The sequence below is a fragment of the Alosa sapidissima genome, chromosome 16 (assembly GCF_018492685.1).
Source record: "Alosa sapidissima isolate fAloSap1 chromosome 16, fAloSap1.pri, whole genome shotgun sequence".
NCBI classification, from domain to species: Eukaryota; Metazoa; Chordata; class Actinopteri; order Clupeiformes; family Clupeidae; genus Alosa; species Alosa sapidissima.
In genome coordinates, this window is record NC_055972.1 from 12,023,541 (window position 1) to 12,045,401 (window position 21,861).

Here is a 21,861-nt window from a genome sequence, read left to right on the forward strand (position 1 = left end):
AGGTTAATACATTGTTAATAGTTAATAGTGCAGTTAATATGGCAGTTAATATGGTATTAATATGGTTTTGTTTCTTTTAACTTGCTTAAAATACTGTCCTGCGGCTTGTACACAATGTGGCTAATACACAGGAAATTACTATAACTACTAACTGCTATAACCAGTCAGTAGATCGGCATCTTAAAAATCTTTTTTAAAGAAATCTCTGAGTACATTCCCTAGACCTTGTTCATGTACTATTTTACACTCACCTAACCAGCCATGCCAAACATTTAGCACCTTGGTGCTGGGAAAGCTGTAAGTCCAATCAGAGCCTTCAGTAGGCATCCTAATGGGGGTGTGGGTATTTGTCATATGTGTGCTGAATGTAGCATGAGGCCTGTGCCAATGAGGTCATTCTGCTGGGAGAAAACATTTGTGTACTTTTTCAGTCCTGACACATTTAGTCTGTCCCATTACAAATCACTGGCCTCAGCTGTTTCTGTCAGCAACATTATGACGGGCATTTTTCAACTGCCTGTTACTCAAGATGAATTATGCACCCCTTTAGAACAAGGTTTCTTTCACTTGAAATTACATTTTTCATTTCCGCTGTCACCATTGTGCTTTCTCTGGAACCTTGGGACAATGTTCACTATTAATGGTGCTGCTATATAACTACTATAAACAATCACATTTTTTCAGCCTACATGCACCACTCTACCACAATGCACCAAATGTGGAAGCTCGACCACATAAGTTCACATATATATACAAGCCAAATTCCATTTTAGATGAGCTTATAATATGATTTAATTGTATTTCCATCTGACTTAAACGTCACCACACTCTGACACCTTCTCTGTGGTCTTTTTTTTTAAGGTGGTGTCAGGTGTAACAGGATAGCAGCGTCTTCATGCGCGATGCAAACAAAAAAGACAGGCCTGTTCAGGCTCGCCTGTCGCCTGATAAGAAACATTGGCCAGCTGACCTCATCAATAACTGATCAGGGCTAAACAAAAGACTCCGTTTACCAGTGAATCGCTGGAACTCATCAGAGCACACAAAGGTTTCCTCCTCACCCTGTAAATCACTCTGCTCTGCCAGTGAGCTCACACTCCACACACTCCACACACACACACACACACACACACACACACATGCAGGGTGATATGAGATGCTGGCAGAGATGAAGAAGTCATGACTAAAAATATAACCAGGCATAGACACTTTATTTTCAGACTGTGTTTGAAAAACTTGTCTGCATTATGAAAATGTCTTTGATATGGACTAAATATTGTTTTGGAGATACTTAAAGAAAGCCGAGACAGCTTTGATTCCGTCTCCAGTGTGAGGAGTAATGCCGTTAAAGAGGTTCTGGGAGTCTATAAAAAGCAGGTCACTTAAGTGCGAGTCGTCTGCAGACCAGCTGCCATCTCCTCATCAGGTCTCTTTCTTGTCAGAAAAGTATTTTGCTATTCCATTTAGTTCTGTTCCCGTCATGCGGTGGGCTTAGTTCTACTTGAGTGAAGACACCTGTCTTACACATGAGATCAGAGACTGCAAGCTTGCGTGTGTGAGGTGAGAGAGAAACAGAGAAAGAAACAGAGAGAGAGAAAGAGAGAGAGGGAATAGAGAGGGGTGAGCAAGAGAACAAGGGGTAAGTGTGAGGTGAGAGAAAAGACATTCAGTACTCACAAAGCTCAGCTGTTGCATTCGTCTTAGCAGCCCTGCCCTGATCAAGAGTGTGCTGGAATGGAATGGTGGGGGTTAATACGAACCAAGGTACAAGGTGCTGCAATGCTATCTCCCCTCTGGCCTTAACAACCAGAGGGGACTCAGTTTAGTGTGACACGCTCAGGGATTAACACTCAGAGGGTCAGGCAGCACTCACCCCAGGGTGGCACCCTCCAGTGAAGCCCGCTCTCGCATCGCGTCAGGCTGGCAGATTGGACTTCCTGCCCTCTTAACCAGCTTACATGACCCACAACATACAATACATATCCATTTTTCGAGGACATTTTGCACTGCCCATATTGCACGAGTGCTCGAATGGTCTAACAGTAATGCCCCCTGACCCTTGTTGTCAAGGGATTTGCATTGTGCTATTACATTGTGCTATTACAGTGCTATATGGCAGTGATGTTTTGAATAGGATACCAAGACGGAATCCTCCATTCTGTAAGTCACTGTTCTCATAGAAATGTTTTCTCCTATCATCTTATCTGTCCCCACTGGATCACTGCAGGGTTGTGGCTTGTGTATAGATAAGCGCTTGCTGGACGAGAGCTCTTTAATGTACTGGAGTGTACTCTGTCGTAGGAGAGTTAGGGGAGCTTTGACATCTGTGTCTTGGTCTTTTTTACAACAGAGCATGACATTGGCCTGCAGGAGGGTCAAGCTATGGCAAATGAATGGCTTCCTCTTTGCCTTTTTTAATTCATCTTCTCCACTTTTCTTTCTTTCTTTCTTTCTTTCTTTCTTTCTTTCTTTCTTTCTTTCTTTCTTTCTGTCTCTCTTTCTGTCATTGTTTCTGTCTCTCTTTCTTTTTTTCCCTGCAGCTTTAGCTTTGATGAGATTTCATTCAGAGAATTAAACTCAAGTGAGCATGACCATCTGGCAGAAACAACCGGAATCATGGACCTTCAGATAGGGAGGGAAAATAGAAAAGTTTCCTTTCGACTCGTTTAGCCAGTCTGTTGTTTTTTGGGATTGATTTATCACAGATTGATTTTCGCGGCATTTCACATTGAATTCCGCTTGAACCCCATCACTGTCCATTTTTCTTCCATAAGCCACTACAACCCCATGCCATGTTTCTACAATACAAACCCAAGCCAAAGCTTTTACTGTGGCTCTCCCCTCTGCTAGAATAAATAAATGAATACAACCATGAATAGACTTAGTAGCCCAGGGGGATGTTTTTTTTCTTTTTGGTCCAGACATTAAGCATTCATGAGAAGGAGCTTTTAAACAGGCTGTCTCTTTATTTGGACTCAATTATGCTGTTGGAAGTGAACAGGTAGTCTTAACACGAGGAAAGACGGAGCAGAGGTTGACAGTGGTTTGCCAAGGCTTTTTACTAAGTGGCTAAAAGAAATGCCCCTAGACTGATCTGCACTTTGTCCTGTATGTTTTATAGGTTCCTGAGAAGCACAGCTGAGGAGAGCAACAGAAAGCTTTTTAGTCTTTGTGTCTGTTTCACGTGTTTTCAAAGAAAAAAAGATAAGTTGAATGGATGTGAATGAATTAATGAATGAATGAAGCAATCCTGGTAGCATGCTTTAGTGAGTGTTGTCATGCCAACCACTGAAGAGATGCTGACATGTGTCTTGCCCTGTTACATGTTCTATGTTAAATCACCAACTTACCTTCTCCACCCCTTGGTGCTTATTCCAATGGTTGTGCAGTGAACCATAAAGATGCTACAAAGGTTTGTGAAGGGAAAAAGGCCAGTGTGTGTGTGTGTGCGTGTGTGTGTGTGTGTGTGTGTGTGTGTGTGTGTGTGTGTGTGTGTGTGTGTGTGTGTGTGTGTGTGTGTGTGTGTGTGTGTGTATGTGTGTGTGTGTGTGTTTACTGTCTTCATACAGCACTTAAAGTATATAAGGCCTTTATAAATTAGTCAACCGGATTAAATCAGCTACAGTATAAGCGATGTTGGCATTTTCTTGCTAGCTTCTGCTAGACTTTGCCAGCATAGTCGTCCACTTCTTTCTTCAATATGGCGTATTTATTTTTTTAAACAGTCTGAAGAACACATATGAGATAGCTATGTGGTCAGCATAATTCTGAAAGGTAGGCCTATTACTCATTGTTCATTAAGTGGGAGAGTACTAGGTGAGTAAAGGGAGAGATGTCATAAATATGGTCAGGTCAACATAATAACAGTGTTAGAAAATGGAAATAAGAATCAAAATCACAGATGAGACCGTTGATTTTGTAGACACCTGACATTGCCTCAGGCTGCAGTCCTTGATGACATATTGCTACATATGCAGCTATCTATTTCTGACTTCAGTGTTCTTTCAATACAAAATGAGCTTGTTCCATAGCATCTTAGCCTACTCATGACCTAGCCATAAGGAACTTGTGCATCGATATGGCATAACTGTGGTCTCTTCTTCTGACTGACCAACACACACTCCTGTGGGCTCCTGTGGATGCCACCCTAGTGTCTCTGTGTAAGGGGGGGGCCCATGTGTAGCACTTAGCAATGCTTTATTTAGGTTCCTGTTATCTAACTGTCCACTGCGTCTCTTTACACCTCGTATAATCTACAGCAGAACGGGCTCTGTGTAGATGGATACGTGCCTGGTGGGAGTGTAGGTTTGGGGAAGACCATTCTGGGAGAGCCAGTGTCATTTCTCCGTCAGAAGAAAATGGGTACACTTCTGTCTGGAGGATTCAGTGTGTTACTTCCACAGTAGATGTCATCCTCAGGCTGTCATAGCTTCTCTCTCTCTCTCTCTCTCTCTCTCTCTCTCTCTCTCTCTCTCTCTTTCTCTCTCTCTCTCTCTCTGTCTAACAGGGTAGAATTGTTGTGATAAGCGTTTTAGGGGGAAATAGAGTACTTCAGGATGATGACCCGGTCCCGACACACAACCTCAAAACATAAAACACTCCCCCTTCCACCTTCTCCAATGCATTTCATGGACACTATAGAATGGGAGGTATGCCATAGAATTAGTGTGTACACCATCAATGCATGAAGCTGGTCTGCTCTACTTCACTTGGAATGGCGGCTGAGCTTTAGTTAATTTCTTCATGAGGAGAGATGGATGGAGAGGAGGAGATGCGGAGGGACTGAGAGGACACATCTGTGGAGTCGTAGATGCACGTGCCACTCCTTCATCCTCTGTGCTTTGAGGCTAGTCAACAACACTTGATCTTTTGCTCATCCTGGTTTGGCGCAGGTTGCTTTTGCGCTCGGAGGAGGAGGAGGAGGAGGAGGAGGAGGGGAGGGGGGGTGGCTTGTCAAGTGTTTGAGTGCTAAATGAAGCTCTTTGGTGATGGATCAAAGGCACTCTTTCAGATTGGCCCCCGATGGCGTTTCCGGTTCACCTACAATGCAGTGGGGAGAGAGTGAGAGTGAGAGAGAGAGAGAGAGAGAGAGAGAGAGGGAGGATTGGGGTCAGGCGTGGGCTAATTGAATGGATTATTCATCATCTGGAGTGTGGATGACCAGTGTGCTCTCAACACTCTCTCTGCATCCCCCTCCAAGCATCATCCCCAAAAGCAGTGTCCTCGTCTAGCTCCACCTCTACCTCCACCCGCGCCACCCCATGCCCCAGCTCCACCCGTTCACCCAGTCTAGACGTAAATCTAGGATCTTTCGGCATTTGTTTGTTTTATATATAATGTCAGTCATTTGGAGAATCACCATGACAGTATGTTTTTACATTATAAGCCACTTATGACACGTGTTTGCTTTTTTCCGCTGTAGTTATTTATTTTCATATAACAAAGGCCATAGGGTGTATACTTTAGTGAAGAAATGGCCTTAAGACAATTATGGTCTCTAATTAGTATATTTGTAATTTTAAGGAGCTTCCTGATGTAGAAAAGACATTTGTTAATCAGACAATGTCTTGAACTGACCACGGTATGAATAGACCTGGATGTAGTACAGCCAGAGAGTTTGATTTGAATTAGTGATCTCAGTAGAGGATGTAACTGGAAGTGATCTGTACTGTTGGGGCATGAGATGAATGTAAGAGAATTTCTGTGTGTGTGTGTGTGTGTGTGTGTCTGTGTGTGTGTGTGTGTGTGTGTGTGTCTGTGTGTGTCTGTGTGTGTGTGTGCGCGCGTGTGTGTGTGTGCGTGTGTGTGTGTGTGTGTCTGTGTGTCTGTGTGTGTGCGTGTGTGTGTGTGTGTGCGTGCGTGCGCGCGCGTGTGCGTGTGTGTGTGTGTGTGTGTGTGTGTGTGTCTAAGTGTGTGCGTGCGCGTGCGTGTGTGTGTGTGTGTGTGTGTGTGTGTGTGTGTGTGTGTGTGTGTGTGTGCGCATGCGTGTGTGTATGTGTATGTGTGTGTGTGTGTGCACGTGTGTGTGCGTGCGTGTGCCTTTTTGTGGTGAAGCTGCGTCTGAGTCAAGCAGCAGCATTGCAATCTGCTTTCATCTCCATGCCTGTCAGACAGAATGTGAGATAAAAAGGAGAGTTCTGGAGACTTGTCCTTTCCCTCTATCAGAGCATGAGAGGGAAAGCGACTGAGAGAGAGAGGCAGGGGAGGAGGGAAAAGAGGAGTGTGGGGAGATTATGCCTGTGGTAGACTTTATCACTCTATCTCACCATCAAAGTGAGGGAGGGAAAAAGGAGGTTGGAGTGGACATGGTCAGTTCAAAGGCAAGAGAGTAAAAACCTCTAGCAGGCAGCCTGCACATACAGATGGCGAGCAGGAATGGAGAGAATGTCTCTCTTGCTTTAATAACTTTCTTTTTTCTGTTTTTTGTTCCTTTTTTTCTTTTTCTTTCAGTTTTCTCTCTACTGGGAGACAGAGCAAAGCCATGACATACAGTAGAGGCTTAGTGCTTTCAGGACAGATACGAACATGCCACAGAGACAGGCATGAGAACGTCTTTATGGTTCCTACTTTAGGCTCTCAGCTCATCCTCCAGCCCAGCTCAGAGAGAAACCGGCCAAAAGCATTTGTGATTTCACCTCATTTAGTGAAGAGGCTTTGGTGCATAATTTAAGGAGAAAGCTGGGGTAATGGATTGTCCCAGGCTGAGTGTGTTTGATCACGATCAGCAAAGGACACTCCAGGAAGCCGTGGTTTGTCATTGATCTGATACAAGTAGCCTCTTAGACAGTGTCTGAGCACGACTGTGCTCTTGAAGGCTGGTAAACAAACACACTCCCTCATACTGACTTTTGTTTTGTGATCTATGAGGAGGGACGTGAAAAGGGGAGAGGACAGGAGAGGGTGAGAGAGAAAGGGTGTGTGTGTATGTATGTGTGTGTGTGTGTGTGTGTGTGTGTGTGTGTGTGTGTGTGTGAGGGAGAGAGAGAGAGAGAGATGGGGGGTCAGTTAGCATTAGAGGGAGTGCAATTATAGAGTGCAATAAAAAAAGAGACTACATCAGAAAGACTGTCATGACATTACAACACCCTTTAAAGGCATCCTATCCAAGTGTTTTTTTTTAACCTGAATATAACAGCCGTACCTGTACTTATCTGTGGAGAACCAACCTTGCAACTTTGCTCACCCATTGTGCAATAGCCTACTATTTGTATGAAAGTAATACCTTGTCAGTCGACATGACTCTTCAGAGATGATCTTTGCTGGTTCCTATCCTTCAACTTGTAAACAAATCCACATGGACCGTGTCCAGTGGGAGAGGTGTAACAGTGGGTGGTATTTACGGCGCAAAATACAAATACTTTGCAAAGACGATGTACAATACAAATACTTTGCAAAGACGATGTACTGTACAATACAAATACTTTGCAAAGACGATGTACAATACAAATACTTTGCAACTGTAGGAGCCCAGTAGACAAAAAAACCTGCATTGAATGCCTTTCAAATCAATAGACCCTTGGCAGATATGATTCTGATTGGTCTGAGAATCAGGGAAACGCAGAGCTTCGGGAAAGCAATGTTGTGTTTGTGTGCAGGAAATGCATACCAGACCTACAGTAGAAAAACATCAGATCCAGATGAAAAAACATCTGAATGTAGTGTGGGTGGACTGATTTGAAATTAATTTGTAGACGTTACTGGGTTTTTCCCTTTTGTTTCAGATGGCCTTGATGCTATTTCCCTCTCTCCCTTTCTTTCTCTCTCTCTTTCTCTTTCTCTATCACTCTCTCTCTCTCTTTCTCTCTCTCTTTCTCTCTCTCTCTCTCTGCTGTCTCTGCCTCTCTCTTTTTCGACTGTCTGTCTGTGTTTCTTTCTCCATGGTGGGAAGAAACATGCCATACCCCCCACCCCCTTAGGCCCCCAGGAGAGCTCCATGCCAGTGGGCCGGATTTGCATCTTTCAGGAACCCCGTAATGTTCTCTCGCTCGCTCGCTCACTTTGTTCCTCTGAATGCAGATGAAGCTGCAGGGAAAGCAGTCCGATTGTGTGGGCTGAAGAAAAGAATCAAACCGAAACGCATGAACTGTGACGAAATTAAGTGAGGTCTTGCATATATCGCTCTTCTTTCTTTCTCTCTCTCTCTCTCTCGCTCTCTCTCTCTTTCTCTTTCTCTCTCTCATTCTTACTCTCATCATTTTTTGTCCTGTCTTCTGATTATCATGTTGAGATCCAGGTCTTGTACTCTGGTAACAGCAGTGAAACTAGCTGTATTCTCCAGCATTCAGAAGGCAGCTGTGAGGGGTGGAAGTGCTCTCCTAATTGCAATAACAGCCCACAGCCATCAGCGTAGTTCAGCCAGCCTGCATCTAGCCTGCATGCAGACCCGCCTGGTCAGCCAGCTAGTCAGCCTTAGCGGTGCCTGCTAACTCTGATCGACTTCATTATTTAGCAGCCTGTTTCCTTATTTGACATTCAGCGTGTCGAAGACCCGGCGTGTTAATCGAGCCCCTAAGACAATGGAGACGTGCCACGTTTAGTCAAGCCTTCTTCCATCCTCAAGCACCCCCCCAGTCCCCCGTTCACTATCCCCCCTCATCTGGTTCTTCTCCTTGGGAGCTGAGCGGGGCTGTGACCCCTGGAGTGCTCCTCTTTCTCCGAGAGGAGGGACTGGGTGGCCAGGGGTCGCGGGTGATGTGATGCGAGGCGAGCGGCGAATAGAGAAGTGGGTCAGGGAGAGCGAAGTCAGCAAAAGGGTGGGCTGGGCGATGTCCTCTCTCTCAATGTGTGTGTGTGTGTGTGTGTGTGTGTGTGTGTGTGTGTGTGTGTGTGTGTGTGTGTGTGTGTGTGTGTGTGGACATGCGTCTCTCTCAAGCAGCAGTTAGAAGGAAGAGAGCAGAGGAGAGGGAATGAAAGGGTGTATGGAGCAAGTCGAAGAATGGTTCTGCGGTGGGGCAAATGCTTTGGATTGGGGAGGGTTGGGGGTGGGGGATTGTTAGCCAGGTAGTGTTTCATCTGAGGTCCTTGGGTTGTCTGGAAAAAGGTAGAAAATGTTATAGGCATGTGTGCTTGTGTGTGTGTGTGTGTGTGTGTGTGTCAGTGTGTGTGTGTGTGTGTGTGTGTCTTAACAGCTGCGTGTTCATTAGTACAGGTGTAGGTGTATGCAAGTGTCGCATTTCATTACACTGGCATAGGAGACATATATTGTCTCCTAACAGTCTTTCAACAGCACTTCACTAAAGCAGGTCTTCACATGTGAAAAGAGCTGGAAACATAAAAGCCCTGTCTCAGAATAGCCAGCTAAGCTCCTCCACTATAATTCTGCTCCGTTTTATCTCGAGTGCTCACAAAAGCTCTCCGCTCAACAACAGCTCTGCCCAGAGATGTCTCTGTGATTGTGACGGCACCCTGCCCTGTAAAGAGTGGTGTAAAATTGATTTCATTTCAGAGGGCGCAGTAGACAGTTTGTGACAGAGGGGCTGATTTATTTACGGCTGAGCAGATTGCACAGAAGTACAATTGCAGCCCTCGCCAGTAAGAGAGCCAGCTGTAGGAAGCGAGGGGGAGAGCTGACAGCCGATGCGTCTGTGAATATGATCTGTGTTATAGGCTGTCAGATCAAGATCTGAACACTCGGCTGACTCTACGGGTGAACACACAGAGCACTGAACCCAAATGTTTTCATCACGTGTGTGTGTGTGTGTGTGTGTGTGTGTGTGTCTGTGTGTGTGTGTGTGTGTGTGTGTGTGTGTGTGTGTTAGTGTGTGTGCATCTCTCAGAGTTTATGGTCTGACAAACAATGATAGTTCTATTGTTTTTCATCCAACCGGCTTCTGCACTGGTTCAAATGCTTTGACTCTGCTCTGAGTGTCGAGTTCATTATGATACACCATGGGCTAACCTCTAAAGCAGAAGCATCACAACACAAAGTACAATACTAAGGAAGTGAGAACTATTTCCTTCCTGAGTTCCTTTAGAGCCTTCGGAAGAGTGATAGGTGGTTTATTTACCGGCAGCCAGGTACAGAATACATTCTGTTGAAATTCTGCAGGATTTGTTTTTTGAAAAAATCTAACATGCATTTGTTGGAATCCGCTACGGTCCCACAGCTCATTCCACTCTCAGGTTTCCCTTTAAATGTGTTGAACTGCATGTGCCATGGCTTGCTTTCATCTCAGAGGCACGGACACACTGTCACAAACTGAGAAACAGAGGGAGTGTGGGTGGGAGAGAGAGAGTGAGGGTGAAATAGAGGTGAAATGTATTCATATTTTAAAATCTCCCATAATACCCTGAAGGGATTGGAATCTAGGGTTGTGGTGCAGATTTTTCCAGATGTCTGGATGCACTTTGAATGTATGGATGTCATGAGATCATAGTGGTGTGAATACAGGAAATGGGGTACTGTATCACTAATGTCTCCCTCTCTCTCTCTTCCTCTCTCTCTCTCTCTTCCTCTCTCTCTCTTCCTCTCTCTCTCTCATCTTTTTCTTTTACTCACAGGCTCTGCAGTCTTACACTTAAAAAGCTGATTGTCCTCAGAGAACTGGACAAAGAGCTCAACTCTGTTGTCATTGCAGTCAAAATACAGGTAAGCGATGCTTAAACTAGCACTACCTGTAACTTAACTGAGCAATAACTTACCTGAGCATAGCCCTAACAATGATATGTGCCAACAGTGCTTTCATATTAGGCTAACTCCTAATATAGAAGGAAACTATGTGTCAAGCATAATGCACTACTCTCGGGATTCTCTATGAAGATGATTTTATAGTTTATTAGTCAGACTAGTCCTTAACAAACCTATAAAGCCATGATGTCCTGCCTGGAAAGCGTCGTAGATCAGACCGAGCCGATATGCCGTAAAAAGCCCATCAATAAGCTGGTCGCAGACAGAGTGAGTCAACTCAACTCCGGATATACTTCTTCGCGGAAAGCACTCGTGGGTCAGTGTAGCATTAGGTGTGCGTTTGTCACGTTAATTGAGTGGCAAATACCGCAACACATCATCCTGCTGGGGGGGGGGGGGGTGTGAAAGTGAATCCAATAAGGTTTCTAGCAGTGCCATGAAAAACCAAAGTGATTAAGTGATGAAGTGATCAATATGTGCTGATTTTATAGAGGTATTATGTAGAACTGGAGAGAGACTGGAGAACTATTTATTTCAGTGGCTGATGCTAGGTTTGCTAATGCAGCCAAAAGCATACTCCAAAAAACACAGCCATTCTCGCACATGCACAAACACATACACACACACACACACACACACACACACACACACACACACACATACAGTAGACACACTGCAGCTTGTTCCTGTGCGTGCCCTGAGGGATCTTAAGGCTACTGATGGTTGAGTAAAGTTCACTCTGTAGCTTGCCAGTGCTGGGTTTCCTGGAGCACAGGGAGCTTGACCCATCCCCTGCAGGTGGTACACACACACACACACACACACACACACACACACACACACACACACACACACACACACAGGGAGCTTGACCCATCCCCTGCAGGCTGCACACACACACACACACACACACACACACACACACACACACACACACACACACACACACACACACACACACACACACATAGCAGATGCCAGCACAGCCAAGGATCAAGGCAATTATTACTGTTACATAAATTGAGCTACATGCTTTTTCAGGCCTGATCAACAAGGTAATGCCACTTCACAATCTTGGACCATTAGTACAGTACATGTCCGGCTTGTGTTGTCAGTTATGGGATATGCACATTGTTGTGCTCGTGACAATCTCGGCCTCATCTGTTCTGCGGGATGCTTCTACCCCCTGAAATATTGAACTCCTCGACTTACCAAATATCCGCCCACTTGTAAAAATAATCCCTTCCCATGCTCCCATGTAATCTATTTTCCAGGACAAGAGCTGCACCAATTTCTTTGGTAATCCCCCATGGTCAGAAAAACAAAAGTTCAACCAACAAATGCTATGTTTACCACACGTAACATTTGACAAATCCCCTGCAGCCCCTGGCGTATTTTCCTCCCTATTGTGTGTGCGAGAGTCTGACTCTGATGCTGACTCTGGATATTGTGCTGTTGTTGTGACACAGTGGGAAAATGTCGTTTCAGCCCCTGGTTGCGTAGGATAGAGGACCCGATCTTGACCTGATCCCCCCTACTTAAACAAGGCAGTGTTATGGTATTTTGCTTAAGCAGACCTCATCGTTCCTTCACTGGGGTCAAGAGTTTGTTATGAGCAGGAGGAGCGGGAGATATGAGTTTACTCCAGGTCTGCACTGTGTTTGTGTGTGTGTGTGTGTGTGTGTGTGTGTGTGTGTGTGTGTGTGTGTGTGTGTCTCTGTGTGTGTGTGTGTGTGTGTGTGTGTGTGTGTGTGTGTGTGTGTGTGTGTGTGCATGGGTACGTGTACAGAGATGGCAGTATATACAAGCATACACAGTATGCATGTAAGTCTTAGGGCCTTTTTCATTATGCATACACAGCTCACCTATACAAGTCAGGCCTTGGAGAATATCTGTAATAAAATGGCTGTAGAGGAAGTGAAATAGCACTTATTCCCAGTTCTGCACCTCAGTTCTCCCTTCATCCTCCCGTGGCGGCTGACGTGCTCGCCAAGTGCGAATGAGCAAATCTGGAGCCCCTCAGACAGGCATGAGGTGGGACAATGGTGAGGCTTGGGCCACCTGTGCTGCAAATGGAGACAGGCAGTGTTACAGCTCAGAGTGCCAGCACCAATTACATCATCTGTAATTTCTTCTTGCTGTGCAAGATTTGCATGTTTTATATCCTAACAACTACAATTTAGAGCTTGTAAGTGGCACAGTAATTTCCCCAAGAGGACTGAATATTTCATTGAAATGTTTAAGCATGTGTGGTCTTTTGGTCCTGAAGCCCAAAGCATCCTGGATTCAGAGGCAGAAATGCCCAAATGTAATGACATTTCCTCTCTCTCTCTCTCTCTCTCTGTCTGTTTCTCTCTCTCTCTCTCTCTCTCTCTCTCTGTCTGTTTCTCTCTCTCTCTCTCTCTCTCTCTCTCTCTGTCTCACACACACACACACACACTTTTTGTCATAGTATGAAATGTTTCTGTTTCTGCCAAGTGGCTGCGAGGTACGGGAGCTGTCTCTCTGTGCCTGGGCTCTGGAATTGGAGCATTAAATCCGATTTCCGGCAGGTTCCGCCGGCCAAGACTCAGAAGTGTGAGAGGGAGCGGGGTATAGAGAGAGTAAGCGTGTGTGTGTGTGTGTGTGTGTGAGAGAGAGAGAGAGAAAAAGAGAGAGAGAGAGAATCTCACAGTAATAAGCTATATTCCTCATACCCTTTAGTCAGAGAGTTATGTAAATGATATGATGAGCAATGCCATATCCTATGTATTAGGAATGGGTTTGAGAGCTACAGTACCTTTGACAGCAAATTGTTTACATATTTGCACCCAAGTCATATAATTCACAATCTGTTGTTACTTTAAGCAATGTGGGGCTGATCTAGTACCAGTTACTTAATCATTAGTGAACAAAGTGAATCTTGTTGGAGGGGGCTGTTTACAGTAATGATCCCATGCATTCGTCCTCTCCTCCTCACTGTGTCTCTATCTGGATCTTCCCTCCTGTTTGTCTAACTGTTTCTCTCTTCTGTTTGGCTGTGTGTCTCTTCTCCCCCTCTCCCTCTTGCCAGGAAAGCCATCATTTTCCACCTCAGAAACACTTTGCTCCTGCCAAATCCTTTCAGTACTTTTAAAACACATAGCTCCTGACCCAGAGCAACTCGCAGTCGTGGCCACGACAGTGTACACAACCTTAAAATGAAAGAGAGTGAAGAGAAGGATAGAAAGAGAGAGAGAGAGAGAGAGAGAGAGAGAGAGAAAGAGAGAGAGAAAGAGAGAGAGAGATAAGGTGAAACATAGACAGACAATAGTGAATTTGAGTTTATGTGTAGTGAGAATTTCCCTCTATAATGTCTTGCTGCTTGCACCAGCTGAGCAGAAGGGACCTGAGGCCATGTGTTTTAGGTACAGACACACTCAGGCATCCTTCAAGCACTTAAAAGTGAAGTGGGCCAAATCACCTGCTCTCACGTTCATGATAAAGATGTGCACTACTCGGCAGAACATCCTGTTCTGAGTGAGTCCCCACGTAGAGCTTTACACTATTAAGCACTGCCTGCATGGTCCTTTCCCTGCTTTGCTTTGCTTTGCCTAAGAGCTTAAATAATAATAAAAAAGAAAATCCTTCCCGTCCCCGCATGAGTTATGACTCTTGGACATTGGCTGTCTCATTGCACCATTATGACATCATAATGACGTCTGGGTTTGTAAACCTGACTCGACTGGAGAGCGAGAGCCCTGCGGGCGTGTACAGCTCCATGCTCTGGGCCCAGAATGTAGGCTACGCTTGCAGTCGTAAAAAGTCATGTGTGCCGTTCGAGACCAGATGGTGTCCAGTTTGAGCTGTCTCCCCGCATTGTTTCAGTGCAGTGCAGTTAGCATTAAATTATACATGTCTGATTAAATATTGATTAAACATTGAAAGCTATGCTGGATAAGGTGGTCACATGCTGTGGTATTTGCAGTGCTGAATTGTTCATACCCGTTAGCTCATAAATAGAGATCATATCGAGTTAGAAGTTGTGCTTTGTTATTAATCCAAAATAACCCCTCCTACAGTATCAATTCAAGGCCTCTGCTTTGATTGCTCATCCCTCATTATAGTGCTGTGGGATTGCTGAAAGTTGCAATCCATGGATACTAAAGTAATTGCCATCATCTATTTTTGCACATAGACTTGTTCTGACTCGCCAGTACAATTAATGTTATTTATATGCCAGCAGTTGTTAGTAAGAGCTGGTTTGTGTCTTGTCAGTGTCAGAGTCCTCAGGTCCAGCCTGGTAACAAGGCAAGACTGCTCCCCAGAGAGGGACATTAAAAGAGATGGATCCCTGCTGTCCTAGGCTGATCTGGCAGCTTAAACTATGCTTAAACCATTTCGCAGCCGAAAACCACCCTTGCCCGATGTCACTCTCACTCTGACTCTCTCTGTCTCACATATTTGTATATGCATGTACACATATAGATAATCTAATTCAAATATCTTTAGATAGTATTACACACAGTTCTTCACAGAGATTTGCATGGTGACATGAAGTGAAGTGAACAGTACGAGGATTGTAAATGTTATTGAATGTTTGGTTACACTTTACTTGAAGGTATCGACATAACATGAGTGACATGACACTGTCATGAACGCGTCATAAACAAGTCATAAACGTTTATGACATAACGATTCTGTTATTAAGTGACATTTGGTTTTTGTCATAACAAGTTAGGGTTATGATTAGGGTTAGGTTTAGGGTTAGGATTAGAGTTAGGGTTAGGGTTAGAGGTTAGGATAAGGGTTAGGGTTCATGTGTCATGACAGTGTCATGTCACTCTTATGTCGATACTGTCAAGTAAAGTGTTACCGAATGTTCTTCATTAATGTGTCTGGGTATCTCTAGTTAGACCACGGTTGATGTTAAACATACAGGTCTCCTATGTGGTTTACCCTCTGGGCAATCATTCACATGGGCATATATATTGTAGCTCCTGAATAGATTAGATTACCTACTGTATGTATATGTCAGATTGACAAATAGTTCCTCTGTTGTTTGTTGCTGTAAAGCATGCATGTTCATGCTGTATCACATATGGGCTGAACAGTGGTGGACATTACTTGAGTACATTTACTCAATTACTTAAGTCGCTTTTTCATGTATCTGTACTTTACTTGAGTATTTCAATTTTGTTAAACTTTTTACTTTTACTCCAGTACATTTCAAGGCCAAATATCTTACGTTTTACTCCACTACATTTTGTGACAGCTGAAGTACAGCTGAAGAAAAAAAAAGACTGTCCAAATACATGTGTACTTACATGTATATTTTCTAGGCTTTAAATAATGGTGTTGCCTAACCTATGTTATTGTTATATCCACTATTTACTGTACCTTGTTGACCCCTTTTCACAATATTTATGTTACCATAACTAGCCTCTTGACGCCATCGAGCAAATGATAGACAGTGATAGACAATCTGACACTATCAAACACAAAAGGGAACATCTTGATTTGGTCCGAAAGTGTAAAGCATTCAACAGAGAAAGATGTGGTTACTTTGAAGTATCTAAGATATCACATTAGTTTGTTTTTAGTTCTTTCTACATACAACAATTATTAGCTGGTTTTGTCCTTGAATGGAGGAGAAAGGCTCAATGAATGACTATGTCTGTGCCGAATCATTTCAACTTTCACTCAAGTAAAGGATTTGTGTACTTCGTCCACCACTGGGGCTGAATATATAAATGAATATATTACCGTATTACTGTAATCATAACAACATGTCATTAGTGTAACATTAATCAAGGTGTCGGTTTCCTGGGAAGGCACCCTGTCTTCTCCCACAGGCACGATTTGTCCGCCCTGTCTGCCTCTCAGGCAGCTGTGAGAGTTTACACTGAAGGGTCTTATGTGGAGGCTAATCAGATGCCTCAGCTCCTCTGTCAGTCACAGAGCAACAGAAACCCTGTTTGCCCCACACAGGGACATGTACAGTACTTTCTGTAAACTCTGCCTCCGGCTCAGCTCAACTCGTGCGTGTCTGACAGCGTAGTAGCACTCGGTCGTGTGACCATTTGAAAGCACCAGATCCTGCGGATGCTCTTGGATGTGCAGACTGATGGTGGTTTTGCGCATCATTTCCCCCCCTAACCACTCGACCTCAGTGTGGATCCTTACTCAAAATGGCCCCATTCTTCCTAATTATGACCGCCGCGCAGCGAAGCTAAACATATAGGTTTAGTCAGATTTTTTTTTTTTTTCTTTTTTTTTTTTTCTTTTTTTTTTTCACATGTCCAAATTTCCGTCAAGGATTCCCAGACACTGTAAGACCGGGGTACACGAAACTTGGTGGGAATGTAACCCCACATGGATAGCATGGAACCTCCTTTTTTCGTTTTGATCTGTAGCCCCCCCGCTGGACTGGACCCCCCGAAAGGAGGGTAGGGCAGACACAGTTTTCTGTGAATATCTCGAGAACCGTAGGGTTTAGGAGGACCATTACCACATTTCATGTATAGCGCCACCTAGTTAAAAATTAAAAAGCAAAACATTCGGTGTTTTCATCACAATATCTCTGGCTGACATGGTCAAAACTGCATAAAATTGAAAGTGTAGGATCATTATGACACCCTCCGAATGCATGCCAAGTTTCGTGGACTTTCGTTCATGGGGGGCCTTACAATAAAATAATTTATGTGTACATTTAGTGACCGTACACCAACAAGGATTCCCGGGACACTGAAAGACCGGGGTACACGAAACTTGGTGGGCATGTAACCCCACATGGATAGCATGGAACCATCGTTTTTTGTTTTGATCTGTAGCCCCCCCGCTGGACTGGACCCCCCGAAAGGAGGGTAGGGCAGACACAGTTTTCTGTGAATATCTTGAGAACCGTAGGGCCTAGGATGACCAATTTTTTGCGTATGTTTGCCTCCAGGGGTCATGTAAACCCATTCCATATGCACACATGTGCATAAACAGATACACACGCACACACAAACATTCACAGTAATCCTACGTATGACACATACTCACACAGTAGACATATGTACGCATGCATGCACAGGCAAACACACAAGCACATGCACATGCACGCACACACACCCACCCACACACACATAAACATAAACATGTACACGCACACATGCACACAATTCAAGAATTTCTCAGAATTATGAACAGGCAAGATGGGGGTGGGGTTGTATAAAATGTATATTACATGTGAAATCTATGAATTAATCATGTTTTGGTACTTGTTGTCTAGCAGATATTAGTGAGAATTGAGTGTGCATAATGCAATTCAGTGAGACAGTTAGAATCATATATGCCTTTCAGCGTGACTTATTTTTGTGGAAAACATGTGCTGGACTGGGCGGCGGTCATATTTTGTACCGCTCTGCGGTACATCTAGTTATTCTCTGACTAGTAGGCTGCCGGGCATCATGTGCTCTGTCACTGCTTAAGGCACAACCTTTACATCTCCTCACGTACACAAGTGAAACCAGGCCACATTAACGCTGATACAAAACATCCAAAACAACCAAACACCGCTCCGGGGGCAAGTGCCAGCTCTTTAAGACAGGATGCGCTAGCGAGCTGCTGCTCTTGCGAGCAGCCAGACGTCTCTAATAAGGTTAGCAGAGGGGAATCAGCTGTCTAGTCTTAATTCGGTAATGAGAGTTCAACTGGGGACACGGCCATGGTCAAATGGCAGCCCTGGCACCAGCTGGATCGGGTCCTGTGATCAAGAGCCTTCCGAATAGACTCTGGACCTTTACAGTAACTTCCCTTCCAGCTAAATGTTGCTGAACAAGTTGCTTTTTGGGGGCAGGATCATTTGCCCTGGGGTGTTGGGGTCAGATCAGTGTTAATCAGCTCTATGTGACAATTAATTGACCATATCTTCTGGGCTATTGGGAGCAGGGATGCTTTCTTGAGAAAAGCTTGCACAACAGGATATAAAGGGTAGCCTGAAAAAGACTGACAAAGATTAGCAGACCTTGTTGTGTAAGCTTTGATTAATTTACCACAGAAGGCCATGAGAAATATATTTTTGGAGGATGTTAGTTGAAAGAAATGCATCTGATATAAATACACCATATTGAATTCTTTGTGTGTAACTTTCCTATCTAATCTGTCTATTTTGTTTATTTCTGTAGTCTTTGCACCGTATCCATGTCATTATGGAATCCGATGTGAAGTAAAGACAGTAATTGTATTGAGTTCTTCTGCCTTTAGGGCTCCAAGCGTGTCCTGCGGTCAAATGAGTATGTCCTCCCCCCCAGTGGTCTCATGGAGACGGACCTGGAGCTCACCTTCTCCCTACAGGTAAGAGGCTGCGTGCGAAACCCAGGGAGCAGAGTACTAGAGAATGTTGTTCACCCATCTTTCTCCAATTCTCCAGTTCTCTCCATCCTTTTACTTCTTTCACTCTCTTTCTTCCTCCCTAATTGTTTCCCTCTGTTTTCTACTTTGCTCTCTCTAATCTCAGCCATTACTTGGCCCTATAATCACTGTCCTTTCCTCCCGTAAAATTAAGCCCAGTAGCGGGTGCAGTTGAATGGTTGGACTAAACACCTGGTAATGGCCTGTTGTTTGCTAATGAAGATTATCTGTTCTCGGCAGTACCCCCATTTCCTGAAGAGGGACGCCAACCGGCTTCAGATCATGCTGCAGAGACGGAAGCGCTACAAAAACCGCACCATCCTGGGCTATAAGACACTTGCGGTGGGGGTCATCAACATGGCCGAGGTGAGATATGCGGCAACGCTACCTCAGTAAATATGTACGGTAAATGCTGCTGGGAAACTGTGGTAACTGCTGTGACTTCCTCATTCTGTAATATCATTAATAATCATTCTGTAATAATCATTCTGGTGTTGGTTAGTGAGGTCCCCCTTTCCATGTGAAGCGCTTTGAGTGTTGAGAAAAGCGCAATATAAATGTAACGTGTTGTTGTTGTTGTTGTTGTTGCTGGGAACTGTGGTAACTGCTGTGATGTCCTCATTCTGTAATACACTATTCATTCCACATTAATCACACTACCCTGAGACAGGTGTTGTCTGGGCTGTAAGAGACAGTAAAATGTTGAAGATTTACAAAGGATGTTTGGTATTATTTATAACTAGTGTATCTGAGAATCAGAGTGTGCTGAGGCTTCTTAAAATGGAGGGTTTAGGGGATTGTATTAATGATAAGCTCAAAGTGCACTGCAGTGTATGATTTTTGACCATCTGGACTCTATTTCATATGTAACTGTTCAGCAATTTTCTTTTAAATTCAATTTTCTTTGTAAATCAAAGTGCTTTTATATAATATGTATACATGTATTATACCTGGTCTGTGTGTGGAATTGTGTGTGTGTGTGTGTGTGTGTGTGTGTGTGTGTGTGTGTGTGTGTGTGTGTGTGTGTGTGTGTGTGTGTGTGTGTGTCTTAATGAAAGAAATGTATGTGTGCATATGCATGTGTGTGTATGTGTGTGTAGGGAGGTGTTGCCATTGCACTTTCAATCTCTAATCTCGTGTCAGTGGTATTCCTCCATTCTCTGAAACCACAGCAGAGTCTCCTGCACCCCCCCTCCCACCCCCCATGCCCAGAATAGTTCTTGATCACAATGCCAGTGAATCCCTCAGCGTAATAACAGTGTTATCATCACTAAACAAATCTCACCATCTTTCGATTCTTCTGGCCTGAAGAGTCCAGTGGAAACTACCATAATTTCCCAACTATTAGACACGGTTTATACATTGATTTTGCTAAATTTCTTCAGCTATGAGGTTAATCAAAGTCTTTTTAGGCAAGTCCCTCCACTCGGCGGCCATATACCAACGTTTTATGGGCACTCATCGGGCACAGTCTTTGGGTCGAACTGCGTGTGCGCAAGGCTTCACGACACCAATCTTGCTGCAGCAGCGAGATCACAACACATGATTGGCACGATGTCTTCACAACACACCATATGATTGGCTCAATGTATTCACATGTCGACGTTTTGCCGAGGAAGGGGTGGGATATGTGACAACGGCCATATTGGCGTGAACAACTAGCCCCATGCATTTCTATAGAGTATTTTTTGAGTGCTGTGTCTCCACATTAGAAAGTCTCTGGGTTAATACACGGCGTCAGTTAATATGGTACTAATATGTTTTTTTTTTTTTTTAACCGGCATAAAACACTGTCCTGCAGTGCGGCTAATACACAGGAAATTACTGTACGCTCCTGCTGGCAGACTATTGTCAGGTTCCTTGAGTTCTCTCAAAAGGGAAAGGAACTTAAACTCAAAAGCATCACCTATTGATTTTGATTAGCCTACCAGTTTTAGAGGAATGGAGACACTGATCTTTTAAATCCTATAGTGAAAGCATTGCCCATTTGTTATTGTGCCAGAGTGGCTGGCGTTTTTTAAAGCTGGAAGCAAGCTGTGAAACTGTAAGCTGTCTTTCTTATGAGGGAAAAGAATACCACACAGTGTTCTTCTGTGGTGAACTGTGCTAAAGCCTCGGGATGTTGTCCAAACCAAAGACCAACACTGTCTCTTCGAATAAGAAGGGTAAACATACAGCAAATGTGCTGTTTCTTTCGCCAAGATCTTTGTGTCTGTGTGTGTGTGTGTGTGTGTGTGTATGTGTGTGTGTGTGTGTGTACACATGTGTTTATATTTATATTCAGAAAGGATTTTCTTTAAAAAAATAAAAAGCGGCGGTTCAATAGACATGTTTTTGTTTAAAATAGGACTTTGTCAATAACCGCACATTGCACATACATGGTCAGTGATCAATGTACCCTTGCTAGTGCAGAGATGTACAGTCCCTGGATTAAATGCTTAGTTAGTCTCTTAAATTCAAAGTGTACTACAATCCGGAGGCGACGAGCAAATGAGAAAGAGAGAGAGAAAGAGAGAGAGAGAGAGAGAAAGAGAGAGAGAAAGAGAGAGAGAGACAGAGACAGAGAGGGATTGGAGCTATACACCTGACAGTATTTAGGTCAGGGAGTTTGCAGGCAGGGGGCTTGGGCTGTGATTGAAGGCTTGTGGAATTCAGGCCCAACTACGAAATGAAGGATTCGCTCTAAACCTGGAGGTGTAGCTGACATTAAGTTAGTCTGACAGCTCCAGTGTCACAACATGCTTTCTTTTTTTCTTTTTGTTTCAAGAGGAAAGAAAGTTAAATTGAATTTCTGGATCAACGTCACATGGCTTTTGTAGGCAATATTGTATCTTTTATGATGAAAAAATGCAGATGGAGCGAAGCTTCTCTAAAGCAAG

At 44.1% G+C, this 21,861-nt stretch overlaps 1 protein-coding gene across 3 annotated transcripts in view; it reads left to right on the forward strand.

Annotated features, from left to right (window-relative positions):
- Window positions 1-21,861, forward strand: part of zmp:0000000755 (phosphofurin acidic cluster sorting protein 1) — a 66,002-nt gene that overhangs the window by 16,170 nt on the left and 27,971 nt on the right. For 2 of the 3 annotated variants that reach the window (XM_042066634.1, XM_042066635.1), the window contains exons 2-4: window positions 10,501-10,588; window positions 18,836-18,925; window positions 19,223-19,348. In XM_042066634.1, coding sequence (XP_041922568.1) covers window positions 10,501-10,588; window positions 18,836-18,925; window positions 19,223-19,348 — 304 coding nt within the window. Of the gene's footprint in view, window positions 1-10,500; window positions 10,589-18,835; window positions 18,926-19,222; window positions 19,349-21,861 lie in introns of those variants that run through there. The other variant, XM_042066636.1, reaches the window with a different exon arrangement.